General features: G+C 48.8%; 3 protein-coding genes across 5 annotated transcripts; 2 read left to right on the forward strand and 1 right to left on the reverse strand.

Annotated features, from left to right (window-relative positions):
• Positions 1 to 245: 245 nt before the first annotated feature.
• LOC130455652 (zinc finger protein 501-like) lies at positions 246 to 6,430 on the reverse strand. Of its 2 annotated transcripts, none has more exons than XM_056806739.1 (2): positions 6,299 to 6,430; positions 246 to 5,866 (listed from the first exon to the last, which is right to left on the reverse strand). In XM_056806739.1, the coding sequence occupies exon 2, from the start codon at positions 5,692 to 5,694 to the stop codon at positions 4,411 to 4,413; it is 1,284 nt and encodes a 427-aa protein (XP_056662717.1). In that variant the 5' UTR covers positions 5,695 to 5,866; positions 6,299 to 6,430; the 3' UTR covers positions 246 to 4,410. The 2 variants fall into 2 exon arrangements, with proteins under 2 accessions (XP_056662717.1, XP_056662716.1); XM_056806738.1 differs by having other exon boundaries at positions 246 to 6,031.
• A 536-nt stretch (positions 6,431 to 6,966) lies between these two features.
• On the forward strand, positions 6,967 to 16,894 carry LOC130453531 (armadillo repeat-containing protein 5-like). Of its 2 annotated transcripts, XR_008913761.1 has the most exons (7): positions 6,967 to 7,438; positions 8,818 to 8,925; positions 9,066 to 9,852; positions 10,251 to 10,870; positions 11,102 to 11,234; positions 11,795 to 12,941; positions 16,787 to 16,894. XR_008913761.1 is itself a non-coding variant. In XM_056806737.1 (6 exons), the coding sequence occupies exons 1-6, from the start codon at positions 6,967 to 6,969 to the stop codon at positions 12,582 to 12,584; spliced, it is 2,910 nt and encodes a 969-aa protein (XP_056662715.1). In that variant the 3' UTR covers positions 12,585 to 12,982. The 2 variants fall into 2 exon arrangements, 1 of the variants encoding a protein (XP_056662715.1); XM_056806737.1 differs by lacking the exon at positions 16,787 to 16,894 and having other exon boundaries at positions 11,795 to 12,982.
• LOC100012406 (transforming growth factor beta-1-induced transcript 1 protein) lies at positions 13,860 to 23,868 on the forward strand. The gene is given in 11 exon segments (XM_056806740.1): positions 13,860 to 14,010; positions 16,787 to 16,902; positions 16,989 to 17,041; positions 17,180 to 17,310; positions 17,381 to 17,504; positions 17,653 to 17,758; positions 17,956 to 18,156; positions 21,125 to 21,298; positions 21,521 to 21,602; positions 21,762 to 21,910; positions 22,045 to 23,868. Coding segments are annotated over 11 exon segments (1,539 nt in total). The 5' UTR covers positions 13,860 to 13,874; the 3' UTR covers positions 22,312 to 23,868.
• Positions 23,869 to 25,085: the final 1,217 nt, after the last annotated feature.

Raw genomic sequence — 25,085 nt, forward strand, 5'->3', positions numbered from 1 at the left:
CTGCACATGGAATTTACTGGATGCATTACGACTAACCTACAGACGTCCTGACATTAATGTCTTACTCTCTAAAATTGGGGTAGAGAAAGTAATTCAAGATTGACCTAAATTTGAAAGTGTAGAGGATCGACTGTCTTTTACTGTTGATTACAGCATAAAAATCACTGGATTTGAAGTCAAAAGCATCAGGGTCCAAATTCCTATTCCACCCAAACTAAGGTCAAGTACTCTTTCCCTAGCAGCAGTTCAATGCAACCAATATTTATTTGCTTATTGAGAGACAGGAAGACTAATAAAACATGATCCAAAGTACTTGGTTAATAATGGAATATTATTGTGCTTACATAAGAAATAACTATGATGAAAAAAGAGAAGCAAAGTCATATGAATTGAGATGAAGTAATGCAAATACAGAACAAGGAAAATATATACAGCCAACAGTGTAAATGCAAAAAACAACAAAACAGAAGAAACTTCTGACCAAACTCAACTCCAGATAGATATAAGAAGGCATCTTCCTCCTTTGCAAAGGTGGAGATCGTGGGCATAGAACACTATAGATGGCAGCCTTTGTTGTGGTTAGTTTTGATAAATTGTTTTTCTTTCTTTTCATTCTAAGGGATAGCTTTCTGGGAAGGGGAGAGTGATACACTGGGAATGTAAACAAAATAGAAACAAAAAACATTAACACATTTCATTTTTATATACCTGGTTAAATCTGCTAAAGTTCTTTGAGGTAAGGTATGCACAAAGCATCAAGCACCGGATCAATTTTACTTAATTTTCAGGGTCTTTTATTAATTTTCAAGAGAAAATTATCAGAATAAGTCCCCATGGGACAAGATAATCTTTTGGAGAGAATAAACAAAGGATAAAGATAATTAGACACTGCTCTAGAAGAATTCCACAATGGTGGTGTTGTCTGGTTTTGGTGGTAGGCCTTGTCTTATAAAAAATTTTTTCCTTAATAGCTCAGAAGAATAAGGCCTCCAATTTGCAGACAAGATACTAGCTTAGGCAAAAAGCCCTAGATTTGTAATCAGAAAATCTATTGAATCTTGGCTCTGGAACTTACTGCTCATCTGACTAGAACACAAACTGTATGTAGCAAAACAAATTTTTCTAGCCCTCAGTTTCCTCCTTTATAAAAATGAAGGATTTTGAACGATCAATGTATTACGATCTCCTTTAGCTCTAAAACCTATAATGCTAAAGGTCTTTCAGCTAATTAAGAGACAATTTACAGAAAACCCAGAAAGCTAAAAAAAAAGTAACAGGTAAGTCAGTGTCACCAATATATTTTAGAGTGAAAATCTAAGGTTGAAATCAGAACTTTGTTATATCACCACTTTAGATGACTAGATATGAGGCACCATCAGTAAGGGAATGAGATACAAAAGAGGGATGATTCCTTCTGTTCTTGTGTAAAATGAGACACCTGTATCTAGTGTATTTTTATCCCCTTATTGTCTCCATATCTCATGAGAGGCTTCTTAGAACTTGAAAATATCCAGAGGAAGAAATCCAGGGATGAGGTTTGATGGGAGGAAAGCTGTTATGAGACCAAATTTTCAAAGATTAAAAAGACAAATAAATGGGAATCTCACCATGTCTGACACATAAGACATTTAACAAATGTTTGCTTCAATGCCCAAATTCTGCAAATGTATTATCAATAAAAGCTGAAGTGCTGTTTACGAAATCCTAGAATACCAAATTTAAAACTACTTTGATGCTTAAAAATCATTAGATGTCAATTAAAAGAAAATCTTGCTTTACATATCAGGCTTTATAGCAGCTTATTTCATGAAATAATAAAAATTTAAGTTAAAGATAAGCTTATAGTTTAGTTTTTAAAAAAATAGATCTTTAATAGGTGATTTAAAGTTCAACTACATTTTTGATGTTAAGATCACTAAGAATAACCATCTTCTATTCCTCCACCCTTCAATGAATTCTGGGTTAGCAGGAATCTAGAATTGTCCTGTGTGGTAGTTATATTTTCATGAATCCCCACCCTTTCCTCTCAGAGGCCTAATCATATAGAATTTCAGACTCTTCAGGTTAGCACTCCTCTCCTCCCATCAAGACTTGGAGGAAAAGACTCTTATTCTAAAAGATATTGGAGATATTCTATCTCACTCTAATGCTTTGCTTTCCATGTTTACTACTGAACGTTAACACTTACCAATAATGAGCAAATAAATCAATTCTCTTCTCTAAGGAAAAATGAACATTTGTTTACTTAAAAGACAGTAAAGTAGTCCTGTTTACAATTTTATTTTATTTTCAAAATTAAATCATCCCCGTCCCAAACATTTTTCTTTTCCTTAAATTTTGGTCTTCCCAACCATTCTGGCAGTACCCATATTTCTACAAAATAAAGAATATCTGTCCTGAGAAAATATATTGTGATATATGCTACCATATGTGACATATGCAAAATACTATATATAGTATGCTACAGTGTTGTACAAACAAGATTAATCCATTATACATGTATAGCACTTTATGCTTTTCAGTTAATGCCCATTAACATCCAAAATAGATCCTTCAGTTTCCTTATCTGTTAAATGGGAGACTTCTTTAATGTCAGATAGAGACTAGAATTCTGGTCAGACTCCCAATCTAGTGTTCTTTCTAGAACTCTACCCTTCAGTGGAGATTTGGACCTGTCCAAATACCATCTGAGAAAACAGCACTAGCTTCCCCAACTATATAATGGAGACAACACTCCTTCCTTCTGAACTCCTGGGAGGAAATGCCAAATAATGTAAGTGGAACTTCTACGGTTTAGAAGGCTCTTACAGAGGTTGGGAGACAGGGGAATAGCAGTCACCACAAATACCCTTTTTCTTGCCTTAGAAAGAGATACCCACTGAGGCCAGAGGAAGAATATTTGACAGAAGTGAGTCTCTAACTTCACTGATATCCTGCCCCACTAACCCATTTTGTTGGAGTACAGGGAAAAGCCTCTAGAGAAAAATAAGATGGATGAGTGAATTTGAAGCAAGAATAATCAGTCACAGATATCATCTTTATTGGGGAACCAACGTATATGCTCTGTGAACCAAAACATTCAAACACTGCCAAAGGCCAAATCAAAATCCTCCCCAAATCCAAAGATCCCAGGGCCTCTTCTCCTTATACCAGGGCAACAGCCCAGAACTATCATATTCACTCCAGACCTCCCAGGGCAGTCTCTATGGAGATCGATGGAAGAACATAATCAGCCTCAGTACCACCAGCCCTTGAATTTCTCAAGACTTTTACATTGGGCAAATTGGGGGGGAGGAGGGGGAGGGAGTATTAATATCAAGAAATAGCGATAGGCTGGATCTGTGACTGGAAACACTGTTCCTTGGGAAGGTCTGCAAATGGTCCTCCACTAAGTCCCCAAATATCTCATTGCTAGATTATATTCCATCATTAGCAATTCATCCCTCTGATTTAAACACTACTCTTCCCAAGGCTCTACAACTATTCCTTGGAAATAGAACACAAAATGTTCAACATCTGAATGTGATGAAGCAAATATATATATATATAAACATCTTTTTGTGAGTGGGTAGCAACCTAAGAACTCTGAAAGGTCAATAAGGCTAGTGAAAACAAATTTCATGTAGTTTGGCTAAGGGCCAATACAACAGAGGAACCTTCAGTTACCCATCTTCCCTTGAATCCAAGAATATCGAAGCTTTAAAGGCTCAGGTGCTGAGCACTTGAGAACTATCCCACTCGTTTTTTGCCCTCTGTAGTTGGGCCTGAGTATCAATCTAATCCCTTCTATGACAGAGAGCTCCTTCCCATAGCATCAGTGAAGACTCCTGACATCTTAGCTTAGGCCTAAATGTGTCCTAAAAACCCTGCCAAAGCCTTAGTAACAGAATCATAGAGCATGAAATCAGAAAAAAGACCTTATAGGTAATCTATTCCAACCTCCATTCTAGTGGAATGAAATCCACTATGATATTCCAGATGGTCATCTAGCCTCTGCTTAGAGAAGGTAACAGGAAATTAAAGCTAACAGGAAATTAAAGCTCTCACTAACTACCTCAGACCCTGTAAAAACAGATAGCTTTAATTAACTCCTCATTGGGCTTAGTTCTGCCACCAGGAGCTATTTCAAATGACTTTTCCATATAAAAGCATTTAAATTTTTGGAAGTAGCTATGATGTTCCCTCAGTCTTTTCTTTTCCTAGCCCTGTATTCCTAGTCCTTAAAGTCTAGCCCATCAATTAACTGAAAGTTCTAACAGGGTAGGAGGAATGGAGGAAGTCTTCATATTTGAAACTCGGAATCTGTGTCCCTGCCCCAAAATAGGAAGTATGTTCTAGGACATAAAGGACACCCCCAGTGAGACCCAGAATATATCTGGCCTGGGCTATATCACTTTTAATGGCTAAGGGTCAGAGAAAGTCGGCTCCTGAAGAGTTCCCAAGGTCCTGAACAAAGTCAGGGTCAAGGTCAAAACTCTGACCAAAGGTAGGATATTTATAGGGACGCCCACCCTGATGGGTTCTCTGGTGCTGGACCAGATTAGAACTTCGGGCAAAAGCCTTCCCACAATCAAGGCAAACATAAGGCTTTTCACCACTATGGGCTGCCTGGTGGATAAGTAGATGGGAACTCTGACTGAACCCCTTTCCACAGATACTACAAGTATATGGTTTCTCCCCAATGTGGGTCCGTCGGTGCCGAAGGAGGTTTGAACTATCCACAAAGCTTTTGCCACATTCAGGACACTTATAAGGCTTTTCTCCTGTGTGAGAACGCTGGTGCTTGATAAGTTTAGAGCTGTGGTAGAAGCTCTTGCCACAGTCTGAACAGGAATAAGGTCTCTCTCCTGTGTGAATTCGCTGATGATCTGTGAACTGGGAACGCTCACTGAAGCCTCTACCACAATCAGGGCATTTGAAGGGCTTCTCACCATTGTGGGTCCGCTGATGGCGTAGACAGTCAGAGCTATTAGTGAAGCTCTTGCCACATTCACAACAGTTATAGGGCTTCTCACCTGTGTGGGAACGCTGATGTTTGAGCAGATAGGAGCTTCGGCCAAAACTGTCCCCACACCAAGCACACTTATAGGGCTTTTCCCCAGTGTGTGATCTCCGATGCTGTAGCAGGTTAGAGCTTAGGCTGAAGCTCTTGCCACAGTCTGCACATTTATATGGTTTTTCTCCAGTATGAGTTCTCTGGTGTTGGATGAGATTGGAGCTGACACTGAAGTTCTTGCCACACTCAGAACAAGTATATGGTTTCTCACCTGTATGGACCCTTTGGTGCTTTACCAAGTCTGAGCTTCGGCCAAAGCCCTCACCACAGTCAGGGCATTTGTGGGGCCTGTGGCCAGTATGTGATCTTCGGTGCTGGATCAAGTTGGAGCTAAGGCTGAAGCAACGGCCACAGTCTGGGCAAGGGTATGGCTTTTCCCCAGTGTGTACACGGTGGTGCTTCACTAGGTCTGAGCCCCTTCGAAACTCCTTCCCACACTCAGGACACTTGTACGGTTTCTCTCCTGGGTGGGTACTCTGGTGGTGAATCAGATCCGGGAGACAAGCTACAGTCAGTCCACACTGGTGGCAACCAAAAGGCCTGGACCCTGAAAAAGCTGTCCTGAGACCTATTCCTGTAAGTTTCTCCTCCCCCTCGACCTGGCCTGATCCACACAGTCTCTGGAGCCCCAGCATCATCTCACAGGCAGCTGGCTGGCCTGGCCAGACAAGAAAAGGCCTTTCGGGTGGGGGGCCCGAAGGGAGCTTGAAAACAGGGCTGGGGGGCAGGTCTCCAGAAGCCAGGCCCGGAACCCTCTCGTCCTCAAGAACTCCAGGCTGAAGAGTTGTTGCATCTTCCCTATCTCTGTTCCTTAAGGGGAGAAAGGGGCATTTTAGGCCCTTCTTGGGGCACCGGCGTCCCAGCCCTCCAGCCCCTACTTGTTTCTCTCCTCCATCCCGGGATTCGTCACTTCTCAGACCCTCTTCTTCGTGTGCCTGGAACCCAGGGTCCCTCTGCTTCAACCCTCTCTCCATCCTGGAGGAGAGAGGAGAAAGAAGAGAGAGGGAGAGGAAGAGGAGGAAAAGAAGAAACGGGCCAGTCCTTTCTTAGAAGAAAGGTGGGCAGTAGGAATCACGGGAACCACGGGGCTGGAGTTCGCCCAGATTATCGACCAGAGCTGGGATGGGCCACTAAGGTTCCAGGTGTCCGAGCACCGGAACCGGAACCCCGCCCCCCCCCCAGCCTGGCCTCTCTAGGACCCAGACCCTAGCGATCCTCTGTGGGCTTAACCCTTTAACTCACCGTGTCGAGAAAAAAGGTAGAGGCTCGCCAGTCCTCTCGGCCCCCAACAGCCCGGGACAAGCTCGCGGCCCCCCAGCGGCCGTGAGCCCGGGGGGCGGGACCCCAGGGGCCGACGCTGCGACCCTGGAGCCCACAAGGGCGTGTCTGAGGGGCAGCCGGCTCCAGGGGGAGCAGCGGCAGCCGAGAATGCCAGAGGGCCGGGGCCGCGCCGGGGAGCGCGAAGTTCGGGGCACCGGGGACCGTGTAGTCCGGAGACTCCATGGTCGGACGCCTGGGTTCTCGAGAGGAAGGGGCCGCGCGTTGTCCCCTGGGAGCGGGAGTTCTCCGCTCGTCCCACGATAGGCTGTACAAGATAATCACGGACTACGTATCCCAGCGTCCACCGCGCCCCAGTCTCCAATACAGAGAATCTGACAAAGAACTACCACTCCCGTCATGCCTCGCGTGCTTCGAACGGCCGTTGGTCACAGCCCACCATCCACGTGATCGGCAGTCTCGCAGGAAGTGGAGCCGGGGAGGTGTAAACTACAATTCCCAGTGTGCATCACAGCGACGGTGCCATTTAAAAGGCGTCTTCCAGGAGACGTGCACAGTCACGCCCCATCCTTCCAGTCCTGTTCTCTGCGGAGCCACGAAAAAGGGGGGTGGGGCCTCAGGCCCAGGCCAAGATGGCGGCGGCGAAACCGACCCCCACCGACTCGCTCTCATTCTGCCTCGCGCAGCTCACTGCAGCGGCCGTGGAAGGGCCGGGTGGGGGAAAGGACTCGACAGCCAACGAAGCCCCCTTGAGCCGCGCGCTCCTAGCCCTCCGCACGCGCCACGTCAAGGCGGCGGGGGATATTGAGCGTTTCCGGGCGCGCGGTGGGCTCCGCCCCCTGCTCGCACTGCTGCGGCGCACGGCAGCAGTGGCAGCGGGACCCGCCCCGCCCCCAGCAGGCCCCGGCCCCGCCCCTTCACCAGCCACGTCGACGGGCGCCGCCGGTCCCGCCCCTTCATCGGGTCCCGCCCCCCCCGCTGCTGCGTCAGCGCCTGCGCGCTTACGCAGAACGCTCGATTTGGCCCTCAGCATCCTTGCCAACTGCTGCACGGAGGGGGCGTGTCGGACTGAAGTGCGCAGACTCGGCGGTATTCTCCCACTTGGTGAGTGTCCAGCTGTTCGTCCTTCGCCCTGCTTCGATTTTGCCCCTTTGCTGTTCCCCTTCCTGACGATGGATTTAAAGAGACAGGCTATCCGAAGCCCAGGATCTGTGGGGGATCTCGCTATTTTGGGATGACCTTCCCCCTTCATGGAAGAGGACAGGGTTTGTGACGTCACAGGGTCTTCTGTGATATCACGACCTCTTGTGTGACGCAACAGCCCCCTTAGTATTCCGGGTTCTTCTCCCACTGTGATGTCTTTCTTTAAATACTCAGCGAGCCATACCCCATGATAGTCCCGTTTTCAGTCCATATAGGATTAAAATAGACTTAAGAAAATTATTTGAATAGTTTTGGAGTGGTGAACTCAACAGGCCAGAGTGATGTCTTTAAATTGCCATAATGTAATTCTTTACTGAAAATACCCACGTCATGGAGGTGGCCCCCACCCCAAGTTACCCCAGACTTGGATCTTTTTCTGGTATTTGACCCAAATGGTCATTTGCTCTCTAGCTCTTTATCCTGCATCCACCTGGAATTTGCTTGAAGAACAATCTCTAAATATAATAAGTATAACTAACTTCTAAGATATAGGTAAGAGGGATCCTCAGCTCCCATTCAAGCACTCAAGAAAATCTGAGTATATCATATGAGACAGTATTTATTTCACCCCACCAAAAAAAATTGGAGAAAATGCAAATGAGGCATAGGAGCTCATAAAACATGCAGAAAACATATATGACACTCAAAGGACTTTGAAACATCCCCCAGCATTCTTGAACACAGACTCAAACATAACAGCTCATAAAAAGAGTCTAAAAGTGGCCTGTTATGTCCCTTCCTTGGCCATCAGAGAGAGAATTCCTTTAACAAGAGTTCATTCTTATCCCAGTTATGCTTCTTGAGGAAAGCCATAGACATTAGGATCCAATCAGAAATTGTGGGTTATCTTTTTAATAAGGTACCAATGTCAATATTCTGTAGGGAGGGGAGAATAAAGACTTATTGAAGGGGAGGGTTCCTATTAGACAGCTTCTGTTACTGACCAACTCCAGGGAATGCTATAATTTAATCTTTGTTCTCATTTGTATTTTTGTAAGATTGAGGTTGTAAAAAATAGGGCTTATCTACTTGACCAAAAGAAAATTCAGAACTCAGGTCAAGAAATTTAGGACAAATCATACAGTAAATCACTGATAAATTTTTGTCCGCAAAATTGTAAAATTCATTAAGTGCTTGTTTTATGCAAAATAGTAGTTCTGAGATGGGGTGAAAGGGTGAAAATACGAAATTTAGATGAGACTTGGTCTGTGCCCATAACAGTCTACTACAAAATAAACCCCTGAAGTGTGTCTTACTCTCTGACTCTATTTTCCCCCCAGTAAGCATTCTACAGTGTGTGAGGACTGACAGCATACAAAACCGGACAGCCCGAGCCTTAGGGAACCTGGCTATGGAAGCTGAAAGCTGTGGAGATATCCACAGAGCTGGTAAGAGTTTCTTAAGGCAAAAGGGAGATGGGAACAGCAGGGAAAGTGTACCCAGATTTTGGAGAAAAGAGAAAACAGGAGTTCAGAATTGGAGGAGTTAAACAGCTTTCTTCATCCTTCCTTTCCATTCTGTTGTCTAGGTGCTGTGCCTCTGCTGGTTGAGATCCTCACTGCCTCTCAGGATTCACAGTGTCTCCAGAGTGTCGTCCGTGCCCTCCGCAACTTGGCTGATTCACCTCAGCACCGCCTGGCCCTTGCTCAACAGGGTGCAGTTAGGCCCTTGGCAGAGCTCCTGGCTACCACTTCTGACCCTGCTTTGACTTCAGCCCTGGCCCGGGCCCTGTTGGAGCTAAGCCGAGGCTGCTCACGGGCCTGTGCTGAACAGCTAAGCCTAGGTGGGGGATTGGGACCCCTAGTGAGTCTGGCCACTCACCCCAAGCGAACAGTACGTGATGCAGCCATTCTGACTCTGGCCAACCTATGTGCCCAGGGCCTAGTTCGTCCTGCTTTGGGCAATGCTGGCGGCGTGGAAGTACTACTTAGTGAACTCCGAAGGAGAAGGGGGCCCAGTGGGGCAGGCCCAGTGTCCCAGCAGGCCCTGGTACGGGCTGTCTGCCTTTTATGCCGTGAGGCCATTAACCGAGCACGACTAAGGGATGCTGGGGGTCTGGAGCTGCTCATGTCCCTTCTGAGAGACCCACGGGCAGGAGCCTTTCACCCTCGTGTGGTAGCAGCACTTGTTGGTTTCCTGTATGACACGGGGGCCCTAGGAAGACTTCAGGCACTAGGGCTTGTGCCATTGCTGGCAGGGCAGCTAAGTGGTGAAGTTGGAGAAGAAGAGGAAGAGGGCCGTGAGGCTGCCTCCTGTGACTTTCCTGAGGAACGAACCCCAGGGCCGACAGAGGCTGGGAGCTTCCGGAGCCTCAGGTAAACCGGCATCTTGAATAGTCCCTCTAGATCCACAATTCCTGATCATCCTGCCACTCTTCTAATTCTAATAATCCTTAATATAATGACATCGTAGATAGAGTACTGGACCTGAAGTCAATTCAGGAAGCCCTGAATTCAAATCCAGACTCAGACATTTGTTAGTTGTATGACCTTGGGCAGGCCACTTAATTTTTATGTGCCTCAGTTTTCTCATCTGCTATCTAAAAGCACTTATCAGGGTTGTTGTTTAACGTACTATAGAAATACTGGCTATTTTTAGTTCATGCTTAAACTAAGTGCCTTTGATGGTTCCAGGCACTGTGACAAGTACTTCCCAGAGAGGATTTCTTTCAGGTCTGATGGGACCACTAAATGCCTTTCTCTTTGGTCTGCAGGTCATGGCTAATATCAGAAGGCTACGTTGTGGCGCCTGGAGATATCTCCCCAGACTGGTCCCCCGAACACTGCCCTCTGCCCGAGCTTCCAGCTGTTCCAGTCAGATCCCTCCAGCAGCAGTGTTCACAGGACAGCCTTTCCTTTTCCACAGTGCCCCACCCCCCACCAACCTCTACTCCAAACCCGGCCACCCTGGGCCTGGAAACCCCAAGCACCTCCCAGCTAGAGACTGCTGGCCACTCAGGCAACATCCCAAATCCTTCGCCACCCCCACTGAGGACATCTGGTCGGGCTGAGGAGTTGTGGGGACGCGAAGGGCCAGCACTCTTACTCTTGTCACGCTTCTCGCAGGCCCCAGATCCCAGTGGGGCACTGGTGACTGGCCCAGCACTACAAGGTCTGCTGGGCTATGTGACTGGGGCCCCCGGGCCCCCAAATCCTCGGGCCTTAAGAATTCTGGCCCGTCTCACCTGCAACCCGGCTTGCCTAGAAGCTTTTGTCCGAAGCTACGGTGCTGCCCTCATCCGGGCCTGGCTGGTGTTGGGTGTTGCCCCAGATGACTATCGGTCAGCCAAGCTTCCCCGGGTCCGCGCAGGGGATCGAAAGCATAGAGAGCTCGGTGAGTGATCCGGTTCTTCTTCCAGCCACTTAAACCTGGCTGTCCTGCCCCTTATTCTCTTTAGAACACGCAAGTTCTTTCCTCCCACTACCCAGGCCTCTGCCTCCCGTCTCCTAGTTTCTCCTGGCACCCACGTGACCTCCTTTCCTGCAATGTTGTCCTTCCAAAATGGAGGTATCTTAAACGGGTTGCTTTTGTGATCGAAACACTGGGCCCTTCCTCTCCTTCCAGGTGAGATGTTACTCCAGAACCTGACCGTCCAGGCCGAGTCTCCCTTTGGAGTGGGAGCACTTACCCACTTGCTTCTCTCTGGGACCCCAGAAGACCGAGTGGCCTGTGCACTGACTCTGCCCTTCATCTGCAGGTACGCGGGATTAGGGACAGGGAGCGCCTCCTGCAGGCGGTGGTGGGGCCTGTTCCTGGGGCAGGCGCTTGCTAGGGATAGGAGGAGGGAGAGCAGAAATGGGCAAAAGATGCGGAGCTGTTTGGACCAGTCTTTGTTACCCTCCCTCGGCTGCTTATTTTGTCTGTGAAATCTAGGTTCTCTTGGTGTCTGTCTGCTCTCCTTTGACCCTACAGTCATCCTCGTTCCCTTGGCTTCTCTCTTGCTTTCTTCTCCTTGACTCTACCGTCCCTCTTCCCTGCTTCCTTATTCCTCTCTTGCCTCTAGACTCTCCGCCGCTCGGTCCCAAAAAGATCCATCCTCCACTTTTCCCAAGCTAGTTCCCATTTCATTCCCTCTCTTAGCAGAACCAGCTCTGATCTCAACCTGGTCGTAAGTTCCTAGAAATGGACAAGAGCATAAGCCTAGTTCGGGGGCAGCGAGAGCTGCAGAGTTTCTAGCAGGAACTTGTGCTGTGCCCTCTTATAAGGGAGGAAGCTTGTCTTGGCCTCAGGTGCCCAACTGACCCTTCTGCCTTTCAGGAAACCCGCTCTCTGGAGACGTCTGCTTCTGGACCAAGGTGGTCTCCGCCTCCTTCTGACAGCACTTTCTCGGCCAGCCCCTCATCCACTCTTCCTCTTTTTTGCTGCTGACTCCCTCTCCTGCCTTCGATGCCTCATCTCTCCATCTGTGGACTCTGCCCAGCCTCCAGCCGATTCTTCTCCAACCTCCCCTTGCCTGTACGGGCAACTGCTGGGCCCTACCCCATCCCTTGTCCCTGACCTCCACTTCCTGCTGGACTCAGGCCTCCGCCTACCTGCCATTCGGGCCTCTGCAACGGATGCCTCCCCCTTTTTCAGAGCCTTGCTATCAGGAGGCTTTGCCGAGGCTCACTTGAGTGTGGTACCACTGAGAGGTCTCTCCCCGGGGGCTGCTTGGCCTATTCTGCACCATCTCCATGGCTGCCGGGGCTGTGGGGCTGCCCTACAGCCCATCCCACCTCCAGGCCAACCCCTCCTGGGCTCTGAGGCAGAGGCTGCCCTGGAGGCAGCTGGCAGATTTCTACTGCCTATCCTAGAAGAGGAACTGGAAGAGGCTGTGGGGAGTGTGCACCTGGGGCCTTGTGGTCCCCCTGAGGCAGTAGGCGAGGTGTTCCGGCTTGGAGGAACCCGCCTCGCTTCAAAATGTGCCCACTGGACCTTGGGGCCTGGCCGGAGCCCACAAGCCCGGGCAACAGCCCTGGCTGGACTAGTAGAGGCAGCAGGCGAGGAGGGCGGGCCCCTGACTGAGGCCCTTTTGGGGGCTGTGATGGGAATGAGAGGGAGGCTGTGACTAGGGCCACAGCCCCAGGACTCTGAGGTTCCCTGGTACCTGGACAGAGGAGATGCTCTATAGGACCTTAAGCCTGGCCCCAGGGACCAGAAAAGGATGCTTCTCTGGAAAAGGAGAACTGTTGCCTGGGGGGAGTTGAGGGGAGGGGGAGGGAGGGAGAGGGCAGATTCCAGGGAAGAGGAGCCATGGAAAGTACAAGAAACTAGAGGGGGAGATAGGGTAAAGAAAGAAGAATGAGAATGGCCCGAGGAAGCAAAATGGAAGGCCAGAGGGCTCGGGAAAGATACGGAGAACACAGACCTAGGAGGACTAGAGCTGAAGAAGGCCCTCCGCACCCAAGAGGAGCCCCATGCAGAGGTTAGACTGAAATTAAAGGCTTCAGAGTTTATTATACCTCATGCAGGGTGTTTCTTTTTTTGTCTCAAAAGGATCTTTTCTCAGATTTTTCCTGACTTCCACCCAAAGACCAATTCACATTTCCGTCCTTATTCTAGTAGAGGAAGCATAAGCCTTAAGTCATGTACCCAGGGAAAGATGAGATCATAAGCCTGGACTGACTAGTGGGATCACTATATATACATATGACTAAATACAAGGTTGTGGTTCAGCTTTTCCCACATCCCGGAGCAGATCCCTACAGAGGGCCCTGGGGATTCACTTGAGTGGCTAGAAAATGCTTCAGAAGGGGAGTCCCTGGGCCCAATATTCTTTTTATAACAGCACTGGGCATGCTGAATGGGAAGGGATATAGGGGGAAAAAGGATTATAATATAGTGACCAAATACATGGGGGGTTTCAGTTTTATTTTATGGCTGCTCAAGCCTTGGCCAGTTTCCCCTTGAGTGAGGGGCTTGGGGTCTTCTGTACGGGGCTCTCCATGTGGCCTAGGATGCTAGAGAGTACTTCAGGGATCTGCCTCTATCCCTTAATGAATATCTCCATCCTTCTCCATCTGTCTCCCTGAGTTTTTATTCCATCTCTGTGTGTTTGAATTGATGGCTGTCCCTGAAAGGGTTTCCCTGGGCTTCTGTGTCTCTGAGCGTCTGGACTCCTCTGTCACTCTGCTTTCTGGGTTTTCTCTGGTGCTGTTGGTGGAGGGTTCTCAGTTCCAAGCTCCAGCTCTCACCACTCCATAGTGTCTGGCTGGGGTGTGGCTGTTCTGAGGGTGTGTCTCCCCTCCCTGTTCTAGTCTGTCACCCTCCTTGGGCTCCCCTCAGGCCCCCTTCTCTAGCCTCTCTCCCAGCTAATTCCCATCCCGCCCCCCATTCCTTCTGGTCCCCGCTTCCTTACATGGTCACAGCCGGGCCTCCCTCTCCCGGACGTCCCCCCCTCCCCCGCTCTCTCCCGCCCCCCAACCGGACACAGCCCCCGCCCTGCTGCTACCCCTCAGCCAGGCAGCCCGGCACCCCAGCCATGGAGGACCTGGGTGAGTGGGGCTAGAAGCCCCGGGACTACGAGCCCTTCCCTTCCATCCCCACCCCACCCCCCATGCCTCTAGCTTCCTCTTCTGACCCCATCCTACCGTCTCCTCTCCTCTGCTTCCCTACACCGCACCCCTTTCTCGTCTCTCTCCACCTCTATCCATCTTTGCCTTTTCTTCTCCCTTAAGGGCTCTCTTCCTCTCATCTCTCCATTTATGCCTCAATTCTGTCTCCCTGGCCACTCCCCGCCTCTCTTTGCTTCTCTCCCTTCCCTTTCTTCTTGCTTCTCTTTCTCCTCCCCTCACCCCCCTTCCTCTTGTTCAGCTCCACGTCTCCCTTCCTGCCTCTCCCTTCCTGCATTTTTCTCCTGTCCTTTCCCCCATCTCTCCCGGGGAACTAGGGTCCACTGATGGAAAGGCTAGAGGGACTGGGAAGTGGATCGGAGGGACCAGATACCTGGGTTCTGAGAGGGGAGCGGAATGGAAGCGTTAGGTTGGTGGCAAGGAGGATTCCTGGGTGTGGGTCTGCAGAAGAAAGCTTTGAGCTGCAGGGCAAAATTCCTGGATTGTAGGAGAAAGGCTGAAGTCCTGGAGGGGGGAGTGAGAGGGTGAAAGATTGGGAAGGGGAGTCAGGCGGGGGGGGGGGGGGGGGGGGGTGAATTTTAGGTTCCACTTCTCTCCAGGTGACTGTCTCTCTTTTCCCTATAAGGTGACTCCGCCTCCCCCTTATCCCCTCTTGGACCACATATTGTGGTCATTGGAAGGTAACCTAATCCAGAGGTCCTAGTTGGGAGGAAACAGCCAATCAGAAGAGTGGGGGAGTCTTGCAGATTGCTAAATGAGAGGGCTGAAATGAAGGTTGGGAGGCCCTCTGAAGATGTTTGGGAGAAGAGGCTGGAAGTAAGAATAGTTCAAAATGTAAGAAGGGCCAATTTTGAAGTTGAGTTGGAGAAGAGAGGATGACAACAATCCAAAAGAGCCAATGAAGTATCCAAGAAAGAGCCCAGGACTTAGTGTATAGAAATCACCTGAAAGACTAGAGTTCTTGTCATACATATCATCTCAGGTTTAGGGCCAGATAGGACTTTGTTGTTCAGTCATTCTAATTGTGTCTGACTCTTCATGACCCCATTTGGGCTTTTCTTGGTAAAGATACCAGAATGGTTTACTATTTCCTTCTCCAGTTCAGATGAGGAAACTGAGGCAAAGTGGACTAAGTGAATTGCCCAGGGTTGAACAGCTAGTAAGGGTCCAGGCCCAGCACTCTATCCCCTGCACCACCTACTTGCTTCAGAAGGTACCTTAGAGGCTCTTTATTTTTACAGATGAGGAAACTGAGAAACAGAGAGGTTAACTTTCCGAAGTGGGATTTGAACCTAACTCTCTAAAGTTGCCTTTCTTCTTTTTACTTGTTTCTTTTTGGATAATTAGATCCTAAAATTGGAAGACATCTCTGTCTGACTGTCTATTTCAACCCCCTCCATTTTACAGATAAGGAAACTGAGGCTTAGGCATATAAAATGACTTGTCAAAGGTCACATAGCCAGTAAGTGGAAGAGGGAATTAAACCCAAATTTTCTGACTTCAGAGCCTGTGTTCTGTCTTCCATACCATGAGGCTTGGGGCAAATCAGTTAGGTAGACTTGAATTTCCTCAATGGTAGGAGGCTATGAGAGCTGCCTGATGGTGTGGTATTCTGGGGAAAGTTTAGATTAGAGTGAAAAGGACCTGATCTAGAATCTCTTTTTTTTTTTTTAAAGCCCTCAACTTCCATCTTGGAATCAATGCTGTGTGTTGGTTCCAAGGTAGAAGAGTGGTAAGGACTAGGCAACAGGGGTTGTGACTTGCTCAGAGTCACATAGCTGGAAAGTGTCTGAGACCAGATTTGAACCTAGGACCTCCCATCTCTGGTCTGGCTCTCAATCCCCTGAGCTACCCAGCTGCCCCCTAGAATCTCATTTTTTGCTACCTGTTTGACCTTTAGCAAACCACCTTCAGTCCTCTGTTTATTTCCTTTTTTTTTAAACTCTTATTTTCTATTCTAGTAACAACTCTAAGACAGAAGGGCAAGGGCTAGGCAAACAGAGTTAAGTGACTTGCCCAGGGTCACACAACTAGGAGGTGTCTGAGGTCAAATTTTACCCAGACCCTCCCAACTCCAAGTCTGATGCTCTATCCACTGTACTACCCTACCTGGCCCCAGCCCTCTGTTTTGTTTTTTTTTTGTTTGTTTTCCCATCCTTGGATGGCAGTAATTTCATCACAGGCTTGTTATGAAGTCTAGATGAGATAACTGGAAAATATTTTGTAAATCTAAAGATGCTATGTGAATGTCAGATATCTTCTTAACTTTTTCTGGGCCTCCGTTTTCTATTCTGTAAAATGAGCAAGTTGGAATAAGCAATAAAGAGATTGAACATGATGATCTATAATGTTCCTTACAGATTATAATCCTATGACCTCATAGAAGATGTTTTAAGGATAAGATGACACAACTGCTCTGCAAATATAAGGGTTTTCATGACCAGAAGTAAAACACCCAACCTGGCATGGCTCCCAGGATTGGCCAAGGATAAAACTGTTTGGCCAGATTGTGTTGCTTCCAGCTTCACTCTTGGGTGGTTTCCCTGATGCCTCTTTGTTCCTGTGATTGTCTAACTTTTGATTTCTGACCCTAACTCGACTTCAAATCCCTTTCAAATATTGACCTCCTCTAACCTGGACCAACCCAGCCCCTTAACCTCCAACTTACCCCCTGCGCCACTCATTCATCCTCTCACAGATGCTCTTTTGTCTGACCTGGAGTCTACAACATCCCACATCCCTCGGGCTGGGGCTCTTAGGGACCAGCCCCAAGAAGCCACTCCGGCTCCTCCTCCCTATACCCAGCAACAACAGGTAAGAAGAGCAGCACTAAAGGGGGGGTCCTTGGCTTGGGGAGGGAAGCTCCTCTCTGGACTCAGTCGCATTGCTTCTCTCTGCAGAAGGTGGCCAGGGAAACCTCTGGGGCCTCAGGAGACAAAGACCATCTCTACAGGTAAAGGGAATGGGGATGTCCTCTAGATAAGGGATGTGTCCCTTTCCAAGTCCAAGGGGCTTGCTCACATACCCCCCCCCATACCATTTCTATCTCTCAGTCCCCCATTTCCACTCCAACTTTGCCTCTCTGCTCCAGCACTGTGTGCAAGCCTCGGTCCCCAAAGCCTGCGGCACCTCCATTCTCCTCCAGTGGTGTCCTCGGTGCTGGGCTCTGTGAGCTGGACCGCCTACTGCAAGAGCTCAATGCTACCCAATTCAATATCACAGGTAAGAGGAGAATAAGGGGAGGGAGCAGAGTCCAGTAATAGCTAGACTGACAACCCCTCCTTCCAACCAGATGAAATCATGTCCCAGTTCCCATCCAGCAAGGCCGCTGATGGAGAACGAAAGGAAGAACAATCGGAGGAAAAGAAAAGGCCTACCATGTAAGGCTCTGGGACGTAGAATGGGAAGGCTACATAGCTGGCTCGCCAGATCTGGGGTAGAAACTGGAGCATGGAGGTGCACACCCAGATGCCCGTATTCTTTGGCTTTGAGGAGGCTGGAGAGGTAGGGTTCCTGGGTTTGAGACATGAGGGAAAGCTACTCACCTAAACCATCTCCCTGCAGCCCCCCTAGCCCAACGCCTCCGCTGCCCAAACCTTCGGCCACCTCAGCTACCTTGGAATTGGACAAGTTGATGGCTTCTCTTTCCGATTTCCGCGTCCAGAACCATGTGAGCAGAATGGAAGGGCCAAGGGTCCCCAGGGAGGGTACTGGCCCTGGTTAGCCCCAGCCACTGTGATCCCTGCACCCACCAAACTGTCAGAGGTCAACTCCACTCTTTCCCTGGCCCAAGACCACCCCTTTCAGCTCAGTGAAGCAGAGAGGGGCCAAATAAATAGCAAATGCCTCCATTTTATACCCTAATAGCTTCCTGCCTCTGGGTCTACCCCCAAACCAGAACTGAGCTCAGTGAGTGATACCACACCACCCACCACCACCTCGGGGCCCGCCACGGAGGGCAGTCTGGACACCATGCTGGGCTTGCTTCAGTCAGACCTCAGTCGACAGGGAGTCCCCACCCAGGCCAAGGGCCTTTGTGGTTCCTGCAATAAACCCATTGCTGGGCAGGTGAGTCTGGCCCCCAGAGTAGAAAGGGAGAGGATCGAGGAAAGGCAGATGCACAGATAAGAGCGCACACACACACACACACACACACACACACACACACACACACCAGCTAGGTTATGGATGCCTATCGGAGAGTTACAAAGTTTTCTAATTGGAGACACGTTTCGCCACTGTCTAACAGCTCTTTTATGTATCATTATCACTCACTCTAGACCTTCTCTTCTAAGGATACACTCTCAGCAGATGATCCCGCCTCCTGGTTCGCCCAGTTCAGGTCATCCTCACCTCAAAACCTTTAGAGGCAGGATGGTATGCTGGCCAGGGCTCTACTAGGGAGCCAGGAAGTATTGGGTTCCAGTCTAACCTCAGATACTTCCTGTCTTTAAGCCTGAGCAAATCACTTAACCTTTCTGAACCTGAGCTTTCTCATCTGTAATGTGGGGCACTTCCCTCTCAGAGCTGTATGGATAATATAAAAAATGAGATTGTTCATCTGTATGTGCTTATACACACATGTATGTATATATGGTATATAATATGTAAAGCATTTTTCAAAGCTTAATAAACTATATAAATATTACTTTCTGCCTTTAGAGGGCAGATTGGAACTATTTTTTTTTAACCCTTACCTTCTGTCTTAGAAGCAATATTGGGTATTGGTTCCAAGGTAGAAGAGTGGTAAGGGCTAGGCAATGGGGGTTAAGTGACTTGCCCAGGGTCACACAGCTAGCAAGTGTCTGGGGTCACATTTGAACCCAGGACCTCCCATCTCTAGTTCTGGTTCTCAATCCACTGAGTCATCTAGATGCCCCCTGGAGCTATTCTTTTAAGATTAACCTCTGGCAACTAGGTGACATATATGTATAGTTTTAAGCACATGTGTATATACTATACATACATGTTTTAAGCATATGTATATGCTTAAAACTTCACTGAGATATTTGGGACACCCTACATATGCTCATATCTTCCCAGTAATTTAGAAAAAATTCCCCTGACCCTGTCCCTTTAATCTGTCTTTCATCTCACTGCATTGCCAAAAAGTAAACAATCTGCATTCCTTTCCTTTGCTTCCTCATCCCCCACTAAGCTCTTGGCCCCTTACATTTTGACTCCTGTTCCCAACATTCTACTGAAACTCTTCTCTCAAAGGCCCCAAGTGACCCCCCCCCTTTTTTTTTTGCCAAATCTAATGGCCTTCCTTCGATTTTCCTCTTCTCTGACATCTCTATAGCTGACCATGGGATTGCGATTTGCAGGACCCTTAGAAAGACCAAGATCTCAGACCTATTGAAGTATTATTATACGCAAAGAATATTGGAGAAGGAGCAGCTAGGTGGCTCAGTGGTTAAGGATCAGGCCTAGGGTGGGGGGGGTGTCTTGGGTTCAGTTCTGGTCTTAGACACTTCCTAGCTGTGTGGCTGTGGGCAAGTCACTAAACCCCCATTGCCTCACCCTTACCACTCCTTTGCCTCGGAACATAATATTGATTCCAAGACAGAAGGTGAGGGTTTAAAAAAAAAAATTGGGGGAAGATTCTGAGTTTAGATAAGACATGAATTTTGTCCTCATAGAGCTTATAGACTAGTAAGAGGGACATGGCACATAACCTTAATACAAAACTATACCTGAGATTTTCTCAAAGTACAAGGGAAAGGGGAGTGGAGAGGAAACAAAGGAGTGCATGACCAAATCTTTGGGCAGGAAAGATGATTCTTTCAGCAGGGTGAAGAATGGATTGGGTGGGGGAGAAAGGGTTGGTTATTGTGAAGTCCAGAAGGACCAAGGCAACAGTAGATGATTGGTGACAGACGCACTGGAGAAATGGTTTGGGGTTGGTAAAAGGAAACAGCAATCTAGGAGAGACAGATGTTGTTTAGAATTGGCTCAGAGAGAGGAGGGGGGGGTTTGAAGATTTTTCCCCCTTCACCCTTCCCTCCTTAGCTGTAGCTGCTCTCCCAGGTTTGTTCTTGTCCCTCTTGTCCCCCCTCCACTACTAGAGACTAAATGTTTCTTCTTAGGAAGATGTCTCTCCCCTTGATCACTCACACTTGACTCAAAGCTTGGGGAAAATTCAACTACTTTAATGTCAATTAACTCAAGTAGGGTAATATAAAGGAATAACTGGCAGGGAAAGAATAGGAAAGGATAGTGGGGGGAAAAGGTGGTCCCTGTCTCTATCTACACCCTTTTTCCTCCCTCCTTGAGTTTGGGGGGAACTCAGGCTTTGGCAGCCTGAGTACCCTGAGAGATAGTCAAGTTGACTGACCCTGGGTTTGGCCCCTTGGCCATAATTCAGACTCTGGGCAACAGGAGCTGAGGTAAAGTCTGACAAAGACTCAAAATGCCTTTCTCAGGTTTATCTTCAATAGTCTTTTCAATTGGGAAATGTTGGGGGGAAGGATTTCCAGTCACAAGCAGGAAAAAGTTGGTAACCCTCAGGAGAAAATCTTATCCACCCCTCCCTCTTCAGCTTCTCCAAACTAAGAGACCAACTGCTCTTCCGAAGGAACCTTCCTGTCTCCTCAAGATTTCAGCCTCGTGGGGGGTGGGGCAGATCCACACACTCTCCAGCCTGGCACTTTTCTTTAGTGCCAGCCTCTGTCACACAGGGCCTATCCCAGGGTAACAGTAGGAATGTACAGGATGGGTCTGCTACCAGAAATGTGGAAAGGTGATATTCAGAGGTATTGATGACTCTCTGTATATGAGAGGGAAGAGTCAAAGATTACCCCTTAACCAGGAAGCCCCTTTAGACTCAGGGAATGGCACTGCCAAACAAAATAGTGTAGAGTGAGGAGGATTGTGTTTAGTGAGAATGATTAACCTTTAAGTAACTGTTTCCTTATCTTAAAAATGAACTAGATGATTAAAGATACATTTTAGTGTAATCCTGGGTTGTTATAGAAATTCAGTGGGGGCCCAGCTAGGCGCTAATGTGATCATTTGTCCCACGTTTTCCCTGCAGGTGGTGACAGCTCTAGGCCGGACCTGGCACCCGGAGCACTTTTTATGCGGAGGGTGCTCCGTGGCTCTGGGAGGCAGCAGCTTCTTTGAAAAGGATGGGGCCCCTTACTGCCCTGAATGCTACTTCGAGCGCTTCTCCCCGCGCTGTGGTCTCTGCAATCAGCCCATTCGCCACGTGAGCCCAGTTGCTTGGAAGCTCCCTTGCCTCCCTGGCCCTGGCTCAATCTCTCTTGGGTTCCCGTTCCCCGCCCCCACCCCACCCCGCAATCTTAAGTCTAGGCAGTCCTACACTTCTAGGCACCTGGGTCCCCGCCTGCCCTTCCTTTCTGATGACATATGTAAAGCGTTTTGCAGACCTTAAAATGATATCGAATGTGCACTGTTATTATTATTATAGAAGATGGTCACCGCCTTAGACACCCATTGGCACCCTGAACATTTCTGCTGCGTCAGCTGCGGGGAACCGTTTGGGGAAGAGGGTAAGAAAGGGCCCGGGGTACCCAGTAGCTGTCCGTTTCCCCACGTCCCTAGGATCACCCCTGGGACTCCCCCCAACCCCCCGTCATGATTTCCCCTTTTAGACGCCTCCCCTTCTGCCGTCTTTCCTCTGATTCCCCCACCCTTGCCCGGATCCGCAGGGTTCCACGAGCGGGAGGGTCGCCCGTATTGCCGCCGGGATTTTCTGCAGCTGTTCGCCCCACGCTGCCAAGGTTGCCAGGGTCCGATCCTGGAGAACTACATCTCGGCTCTGAGTGCACTCTGGCACCCGGACTGCTTCGTCTGCAGGGTGAGGAGGGGTCGAGAAGGGCTGCGGCGAGCCGGGGAGGTAGTGAGGGTCGAGCTGGGGCGGTCCAGCTCTCCCTAGCCCCTGCTCGGCCCCTGACCCTGCTCGGGCGTGTTGGTTCGCTTCCCCGCCTCTAGGAGTGCTTTACGCCCTTCTCGGGAGGCAGCTTCTTCGAGCACGAGGGGCGCCCGCTCTGCGAAAGCCACTTCCACGCCCGGCGCGGATCCCTCTGCGCCACCTGCGGCCTCCCGGTCACCGGCCGTTGCGTTTCGGCGCTGGGACGCCGCTTCCACCCGGACCACTTCACCTGCACCTTCTGCCTGCGCCCGCTCACCAAGGGGTCCTTCCAGGAGCGCGCGGACAAGCCCTACTGCCAGCCCTGCTTCCTCAAGCTCTTTGGTTGAGCCCCCACCCACTCGGCCACGAGGAGGTCCCGCCGCAAGGATAGAACCCCATTCCAAGAAAGGCCTTCCCCTTTAAAAAGAGCCCGGTGCGAGGAGGCTGCACACCGAGGGAAGGCCCGCCCTCCCCCCACAAAGCTGGTTCCAGATTAGACTACGTTCCTAGTGAGGCCCGCCCGGGGTAGATCCCTGTCCAAAGAGAGGTCCTTTCCCTCCCCCAGCCTGGCTCAAGAATAGAGCACATTCCCAGAACACTTTGCCTTTTAATTAGAGCCCAGTGCCAGCGGACTCCCATCCCTTAAGTAGACTCCAGGCCAAAGGGAGCTCGGATCCTTCCCCCGGTTTAAGAATGGACCAAGGCTCCAGGTGCCCTTTAAATAGAACCCGGGCCCAGGAGGTCCACGCCTATCATATACGGGGACCACCTCGAGGGAGGTGTTCTCCCTCCTCCAAAAAACAAGGCTTCTTGGTCCTTCTCAGAAGCAGCCCAACTCTTCCCTGAAGCTCCATCCCTCTGGGGTACGTGAATGGAGAGACAAAGGAATGTCTAGAGAATTCCCTTCTTGGAAGGGATGGGGAGGGGGAAGTGAAGCCACTCCGCAGGAATAGACGTTCAGGGTTGAGGGCTCTTGTAGGGCTCCCCAGCTGTGGGTAATAGGATCCCTCTCTAGGTTTGAACGCACTTACGTCTTACTAAGGAAGGAAAGCGCTTAAGGGAAAGGGACCAAGTCCTAGAAATCTGCGGCTCCGGGTTGTGCCTCACAGTACTGTCTGAGTGTCCTGAGTGTCCCTCACTGCCGTCCTCACCTATCTCTATATAAATACACCTTTCACCAACTGGCTTCCATTGTGATTTAGCTGCCGATTCTTATTCTTTTCCTTCTGAATCACACCCTTAATGTGAACCCAGAAACATAAACTATGGAATCTTCACACCCAATCAGACAACTTGAGCTACAAAATTCCTTCCAGACTAGCCTGTCTCTTTTTACAGGGGGGGGGGGGGGGGGAGCAGACGCAGAAAGGAGGAAGGGATTATTTCCGACTAGAACCCACTTCCACTTCCCTATATCCTGGCTTTCTGCCTATCCATTCATTAATTCAATACATTTCTGAGCACTCCCCACTCTATGCTAGTCTTAGCCATTGTCCAATTAGGTCCTCTGTGGTAGAAGAGGTAGAGAGAAGGATTGGTTACTGAAGAATGCACAAACTCTAATTATAAATGTAGAGGACTGTGGGTATGTGATGCAGGCCTATAGAGAGACCTCCCCTGCCCCTCAGTCTGGCTTGTTCCCTTACTAATTCTCCCTCATCAGGTTCCAAGGCAGTCTACTGGAGGTTTTGAATTCTTTTATTACCAAAATTGCAGAAATTCTCTCTTTAAATGGCTGACACCTCACTTTCACCCCGGAATTAGACCACAGAAATCTCTTCTCCTGTGAGCTAGCTTTCCTTCTCTCAAGCTACACACTTAAAGGCTCAGAAAAAACAATCACTGTTAATAGGCCTGTAATTTATTACCAGTATCAAATAATAAACACCAACACCTAAAACAAGGCCACAGTAAAGATCAAAGTCAATCATTTCTGTGCTGGGGGAGGGGGGGGGAAGAAATGTCTAGTAGAATTGCTGGCTTGGAATCATTTCAATGCCATTTCATTCCTCTGCTACATACCTGGCTTCTTTTTTCTGGTTTGCTGTTCTGCACACTCATCAACTTGCATCTTGCTCTCACGCCTCCACTTCTTTGAATAATGTCCCCCCAATTTAGCAACAAATTAGTGCCCCTGGAACCCACAACAGACAGCTTACAACAGAATGCCTGTTTAGCCCAAGGATTTTTTATCCTTCTGGAGAAATTCTCCAAAGTCTCTGTTGATGCCATTGGAAGGTACAGCCTAAGTACCCAAAGTCTGTGATCCTGGATCTCTGCAACCCCTAAATACAATCCATAGCCTGGCTCCTCAAGAGATTCTGAGGGGTTCATATATACTTACTTTAATTCGGAGGTCTGATTCCCAAAATGTTTCTCTCTGGCTCATTGCTTCCACCTGGAGTTGATCCATAATTATCTTCAAAAACAGTTTTAAGTATAGCTCTGTGGGACAGCTGGGTTGCTTAGTGGATTGAGAGCCAGGCCTAGAGATGGGAGGTCCTAGGTTCAAATCTGGTCTCAGCCACTTCCTAGCTGTGTGACCCTGGGCAAGTCACTTGACCCCCATTACCTAGCCCTTACTGCTCTTCTGTCTTGGAGCCAATACACAGTATTGACTCCAAGATGGAAGATAAGGGTTTTAAAAAATAAATAAAAAATAATTTTTAAAAAAGTATGGCTCTGTGAAGGTTACCTTAGATGTGGGTGTCATCCCTAATACACACTCAACGTACAATTAGTGTATGTTGATAGGCTTTCTTTCACCTCACAGAAGACGTGTACGTTGTGAAGATCTCTTAGGAGATATAAACAGATACAGCAAACATAAAGCATCCAAATAGCTCATTAGCTATCCCTATAAGGGAACTGAACTTGGGGTCACTGTCAGGATAATGTCAGTGATCTCTTTGCCATGGAATCCTAGAGTTTTCTGTGCCATCCTGTGGCTTAGATTCTCCCCTGCCTCACCTCATCCCCACCTCCCCACCCCTGCCCAAGGTGTACAAATAAATATTCTCCATTATTTTCTGAAAAAGTAAAGCCCAGCTCTTGACCTGGGCTGAGGAGTCGACTTCATATGGCAGGTATTTTCCAAACTCCAATTCCCAGAACAAGTTTC

Source organism: Monodelphis domestica, chromosome 7 (genome assembly GCF_027887165.1).
Source record: "Monodelphis domestica isolate mMonDom1 chromosome 7, mMonDom1.pri, whole genome shotgun sequence".
NCBI classification, from domain to species: domain Eukaryota; kingdom Metazoa; phylum Chordata; class Mammalia; order Didelphimorphia; family Didelphidae; genus Monodelphis; species Monodelphis domestica.